This window comes from Coffea eugenioides, chromosome 2 (genome assembly GCF_003713205.1).
Source record: "Coffea eugenioides isolate CCC68of chromosome 2, Ceug_1.0, whole genome shotgun sequence".
Lineage (NCBI taxonomy): Eukaryota > Viridiplantae > Streptophyta > Magnoliopsida > Gentianales > Rubiaceae > Coffea > Coffea eugenioides.
In genome coordinates, this window is record NC_040036.1 from 37,605,158 (window position 1) to 37,611,881 (window position 6,724).

The 6,724-nt window shown below is 38.4% G+C and overlaps 1 protein-coding gene across 1 annotated transcript; it reads left to right on the forward strand.

Moving 5' to 3' along the window:
- Positions 1-837: 837 nt before the first annotated feature.
- On the forward strand, positions 838-5,096 carry LOC113759655 (putative disease resistance protein At3g14460). Its single transcript, XM_027302230.1, has 3 exons — positions 838-4,674; positions 4,786-4,861; positions 4,999-5,096. The coding sequence occupies exon 1, from the start codon at positions 838-840 to the stop codon at positions 4,588-4,590; it is 3,753 nt and encodes a 1,250-aa protein (XP_027158031.1). The 3' UTR covers positions 4,591-4,674; positions 4,786-4,861; positions 4,999-5,096.
- Positions 5,097-6,724: the final 1,628 nt, after the last annotated feature.

Genomic DNA, 6,724 nt, shown 5'->3' on the forward strand with positions numbered 1-6,724 from the left:
AATATATGTATTGAACGACTTTACTTATCATGGTTTTAATCATTACGTTTGAATTTATTGACTTTGCTAAAAAATAAATATTTGCTCATAAGAAAATGGATCAATGCATTTTTTTGCATTTAACTGAAAATGAATATGTATAGTTCTATGTGTATAAGCATTGCATAAGTTAAATTACTATCTCAAAAAAAAAGGGTCAATTGTTTGTGTGTATTGCAGTATTCAGTCAATACAACCACATCAAAATAAACGGATGTATAATTTTTTTTTTCAAAATTTGCATAGTATTTGAACATTTAGACTATACGAATTTTTCTAAACAGATGTAAAGGAGCGTCATTGATATTCTTATCTGAAATTATACTTGCCTTGCACCGATATACAACTAATCAAACAAAAAGAAAAGAAAAAAAAAATCCCGTGCCAATGAGCTAAAATGCCAATGACAGCGAATTCATTTAGGTATTCTTTTGAAATCATTTAGCATCTCTAAAACAGTCACTATTAGTTAGTCAACAGTTCATCACCTATAATTTGTATTAGTTCAGCGCACTTTCAGTCAAAATTGTGTAAGTAGAAACTTCGTATGAAGTGCAAACTAAGCCAGCTAAACTTTTCCTGCTGCAATCTTTTCTTTTTGTTAAATCTACTTCTCTCACTCATTACTTTTCAACTATTTCAATTTGTATCTTCAAGGTACTTGTGTGTTCTGTCCATTCTGAGGTCACAAGATTAAGCCTCCAACTGCATTAAGAAGCCTACATTATTTGTGGGGCTGTTCTTTCTTTCTTGTTTGAGGCTGCAAGCTTTTTCTTTCCTGACCTGGGCCTAGGAGATATGGCTGTTGCTTTAGCTGTGGGAAGTTCTGTCCTGTCGGCTTTCCTTCAAGTTGTATTTGATAGGATGGCTACAAAAGAGTTCGTGAATCTGTTTCAAAAAAGAAAGAATGATGAAGAACTCCTCCAGAAACTCAAGCTGAACTTACTAGCACTCGGAGCTGTGCTTGATGATGCAGAGAACAAGCAAACTAGGAACCAATCTGTCAAAGGATGGCTAGATGAGCTTCATGATACCATTTACCAGGCAGATGAATTACTTGATGAGATCAACACTGAAGCACTACGACTAGAGGTTGAAGCCGAACACCGAAGCTCAGCTAGTCAGGTAAGTGTTTCCACTTACAGCAAATCTTCCAGTAATGATTTCCTTAAGAAGATGATGCCAGAGATAGAAAAAATGGTTGTCAAACTAGATTGGTTCGTACAACAAATTAATCCCCTGGGTCTGCAAGTTGTTGATCAAAAAATTCAATCATGTCGACGACTGCCTTCCACTTCTTTGGTTGATGAGACCAGCGTGTATGGTCGAGAAGTTGATAAAGAGAAGATAATTGAAATGCTACTATCTGAGAGTGTAAATAGAGTCAATGTCACTGTGATTCCATTGGTTGGCCTTGGGGGAATTGGTAAGACCACTCTTGCTCAATTGGTTTACAATGATAAGCGGGTGCAAGACCATTTTTCTATAAAAGCATGGGTTTGCATATCTGAAGATTACGATGCTACCAGGATAACAAAAGAACTTCTTGGGGAGCTCGATATTCCATTTTCTGATATGAGTGAGAATTTGAATTCCCTTCAAATGAAGTTACAATTGGGGCTAACTCAAAAACAGTTTCTTCTTGTTTTAGATGATTTTTGGAATCGGGACTACAATGACTGGGATAAATTGAAGGTGCTATTCAAAGGTGGATTGCAAGGAAGTAAAATCATTGTAACTACACGTGATGAGAAAATTGCACTAATGATGTGTAAAAAAGAGTCGATTTATCATCTGGATTTGATGAAAGAGGGAGATTCTTGGTCATTGTTTGAAAAGCACGCATTTGAAAATATAGATGGAAATCAAAGTTCGGAACTTGAACAGATAGGTAAGAAAATTGTGAAGAAGTGTGGAGGATTACCTTTGGCCATGAAAACAGTTGCAGGTCTCTTGCGTTCGGAAACAACTGCTGAAGAGTGGAAAGATATTTTAGTAAGTGAAGATTGGAGTCAAACAGACAATCAAGATGGCATCTTGCCAGCATTGAGATTAAGCTATAATCATCTTCCTTCACATCTAAAAAGGTGCTTTGCCTTTTGTGCTGTATTTCATAAGGATTACCAGTTTGAGAAGGAGGAAATAATTCAATTATGGCAAGCTCATGATCTTTTGGAGAACCCTAGAGGTAATAGAAGAATTGAAGAAATAGGTGAACAGTACTTGCGTGAGTTGAGATTGAGGTCATTGTTTGAGCAGTCAACTGCCAATTTTTTCATAATGCATGACCTTGTCAACGATTTGGCTAGATTTGTTTCTGGAAAATATTGTCTCAGGTTGGAAGATCATCACCTAGGGCATGGTACAATAGGTAGAATAAGTAACTTTTCTTACCATCCTAGTTCTTATGACACCTATCAAAAATTTGAACTCTTGAGGGGGACTAAGAACTTGAGAACATTTTTATCATTAAGTATTAGTAAAAATTTAAACCAGAAATATGAAGTAAGCCCCAAATTTTTACATGGAATGTTGCCCAAATTCAAGTCCTTAAGGGTTCTGTCTTTGTTGGGCTATCATATCATTAAGTTGCCCGACTCAATTAGTCATTTGAAACACCTACGTTTTTTGAATCTCTCTTCCACAAACGTGAATACCCTACCAGAATGGATATGCACCTTCTATAACCTACAAACCTTGCTGTTGACAAATTGTAAGAAACTTCAAGAGTTGCCAGTAAATTTGGCAAAGTTAATTAATTTGTCTTACCTGGATATAAGTGGAACTCCATTGAAGACAATGCCACTACACATGGGTAGACTCAGAAACCTTCAAGTCTTGACTAAGTTTATAGTAGGCAAGAGTAGTGGTTCAATGATCGAGGAGTTGGGCAAATTTCGTAAGCTTCGTGGTGGGCTCTTCATTTCAAATCTAGAAAATGTTTCTTGTGGTAGGGATGCATCAATGGTGAACCTAAAGGGTAAGAAACACCTTGACAAGTTAGCTTTGAAATGGAATGGTGATACCAATGATTCGCAAGTTGCGAAAGACGTGCTTGATAATTTAGAACCTCATTCAAGCATAAAACTTCTCAAGATCGAAGGATATTGTGGGACAACATTTCCAAATTGGATAGGCAGCCCTTCACTAACCAATTTGAAATCCTTGAGTCTATCTAGTTGTGAATATTGCTTATTCTTGCCTGCACTTGGGCAGCTAAGATCTTTGCAATCACTTGAAATTGTTGGAATGAGTTGCATATCAGCTTTAACAGAGGATTTTTATGGAGACACTAGGGCAACTATGGCGTTCACATCTTTGAAAAAGTTGGGAATTGAGAAGATGCCAGAGTTGGAGAAATGGCACATACCAAAATATGAAGTCTTCAATAACCTTGAAGAACTCTATATAATTGATTGCCCCAAACTAATTGGAGAACTCCCCCAACAATGTTCATCACTACGAATTCTTGAGATATCCAGGTGCGACAGTCTTGTTCTTCCCAATGGTCAATTAAGTATCTTCAATGGAAACAACATTCAACAATTCACATCTCTTTGTGATCTGAAGATTTCAAATCTAAAGAGTTTGAAAGGGTTGTGCCTAGAGCTCAACCAGTTAGTCAAGCTTCAGAGATTGAGCATAGTTGACTGTGGGTCTCTCTTACCCTTTCTCCCGAGTTACCTACCTTCCTCACTGAAAGTACTTAATTATGAAGGTTGTTGCAACTTGGAAGTCGAGAGTGAAAACTGGCAACTGGAGGATTTGACATTAGTTAATTATGATTCTCACAAAGTTGTGTGCCTTGGCCGGTTTCCTATGCTAAAAAGCCTTGAAATTTTGAACTGCAAAAGTACTGGGATTGGGAGCCAAAATAGTGGTGCTGCTACTAGTGTGATGACGTCACTGCAAACCTTAACCATCTCCGGCTCGGTTGATCTAATTTCTTTCCCTGAGGGCAGGTTGCCAGCAGCTCCCAAGCTAACGCAGCTTCATCTCTGGAATTGCAAGAAGCTCAAGTTCTTGCCGCAACAGATGGATTCCCTCTTCCCATCTCTTCGGCATCTGTTTATAAGCTGTTGTCCAAATATCGAATGCTTACCGGAAGGAGGTTTGCCCTCTAGCCTACAATGCCTTGACATCTCCACTTGCAAAAAGCTCATAAGTCGCCGGAGAGAGTGGGGTGTAGCGAAACTGCCCTCCCTCACGCAATTCAGAATTGGTGGTATCGATGATGAAGTAGAGTCATTTCCAGAGGAGGATTGGCTACTGCCTTGCACACTTCAATCTCTCCAATTATGGGCCCATAAGAATCTGAAAAAGCTAAGCTATTCTGGCCTTCGACACCTTTGCTCCCTTCAGACACTATATATCAGAAACTGTACTCGGCTCCAATCCCTACCGGAAGAGGGACTGCCTGCCTCACTCACCACACTAGAAATCGAGAAATGCCCACTATTGAAACCAAGGTTAAGATGGAAGAAAGGACAAGACTGGCCCAAGGTTGCCCGCATCCCATGCATAATAGTCGATTTGGAGCTAGTTCCTTGATGATGACCCTGGGTACTGGTAAGGGCTTGCCTCCCAATGTTACAAGACCCTTATCATCATCACCATCTATTTACGTAATTAAAGGTACTTCTTGTTTATCACTTGTCTTCAGATTTCCATTCTAGCAGTATCCTCTGAAGCCTCAGAAGGCAAAATCAAAACTAACTATTGCATCTCTTTTTATGATTGCAATAGGAATAGCCAGTTGTGAATAGCTAGTGTGTTTTGAAGGTGGAGGTTATCGCTGCTGCAACAATCTCGGCCAAGGTAGGTAAGATCATAATATATTCCTTAATTTAGATTTGTTACTGTAACACTATGCCTTAATCTTCTATTTTCTTCTAGGAGAACTTTTTCACTTCATTTTTTTTTCTCAAAATATGCTTTTGGTTCATTTCTGCGCTGTAGATTCTGATCAAGCAATGCGACCAACTCAGGCAGACCAAGGCTTTCCTCAATTGGTAAATGCTGATGGAGAAAAAAAAAACTTCATACTCTGTAAGGTATCTACAATAATCAGACTGTTCTTGAACTTGCTAAGTGTCTTCCATAATTTATCTAATGCGCTTAATAGTTTATGTTTGAAACTCTGAGGTCCTTCTGGTGGACTTGTTAATGTGCTTGTTTCACAATCCTATATTTCTTCTATAAATTATGATAAAACACAATTTGCATCTTCTAACCAGCAATTTTAAGGTGCTCTAATCTTGTTATAAATTTATAATTTGATCTATCTGCCTGGAGAAGGATTGCTTTCTCCTAGTCTTGGTGATACACCTTTCTTAGTAGTCTAAGGACCATCATTGCCCTCATCTTTAGCCATTGCAGAATATGGACACCAGCGACCTCCCTCTTTATGATAGAAACTAAGAACTAATAATTGCTGGAAAAGAAGAACATGGGAACAATGTAGCTGATAATTCAAGGATTTTCGAACGTAAACTTATCCTGTGATCAGTCGTGCACTTTCAGTTTTTGGCATACTAAGTTCCTTCCAATTTCAGTATGTTTCCTTGACATTTAGACATGTGCTTTCTCTATGCCACAGTTAGGGGAACTTTTGAAATTTTTTGAACACTTCACCTAACAATGTAATGCAAATAATTCACAACTTCTATTTAACTCCAATTAGGGAACTGTTATGCTCCCTTGGATATGAATATTTGTTGTTCATGATATCATTATAGTGATTTTTTTTCTGTGAACTCCTGAATTTCCTTAATCCCATTCTGCATCATTATGCAACTGCATCTTAAGATTTCTCCACATTAAATGCTCCATACCTATTACACCTATTTTATTTAGATGCTTTCTGGGCTACCACCATTGTACAGTTTTCCCTTGCAATAGAAATATAGTCCAGGCGATTCATAGATAAACCCCATGTGACACCAACTGCCAATTCTCTTTAGTTTGCTGAAACCTGCCCATGAGCTAGTAGAATTTCTCATTGCCTCAATAATAGTTCCAACAATTCCACTAGCAGATGCTTGACCTGACTGGAAGATCACAAAATTCCTAAACTTCCAGATGTAGCACACAGTTGCAGCTAGACAAAGTCTCTTTAATTGATAAGAGATGGACTTAGAAGACCAGTGAGCAGCAAGACACGCAAACTCCTCATGCCATGAACAATCCCCTCTGTATGTCGTACACATCTGCTGAACTTGACGCCAAACTATCCTAGTCAGACAGCACTCAATAAAAAATTAAAAAAAATGTTCCATACTCTCCTCCTTCTGCAGAACAAACACGAAGTCAATTCAACCCACCCATTCCTCAGTCTGTCCATTGTGAAAAAGTTCCTCTAACCAAGAAGCTACAGTATGAAGACACCCTGGCTCCCAAACCAACTTTGTCCAAATCACAGAATTTCCTGGAGTCTGTAATGCTTGCATAGCTGACTCTGCAATGAAAACTCCTGAAGGATGGACATCCTACTGTCTGATCTGTATGATCCATCAATGGCACTAGCAAATCAGGAGTGGCATCTCTTATTCTCTAACCGCATATTTTCAACCTATTGTCTATCTCCAATTCACTCCATCAATAACTTCTGCAACCTGAGCAGGTGGATTTACAGCAAAAACTGTGCAACATATTCTCAGTAAAATATTTGTATAGGGGTCCCAGT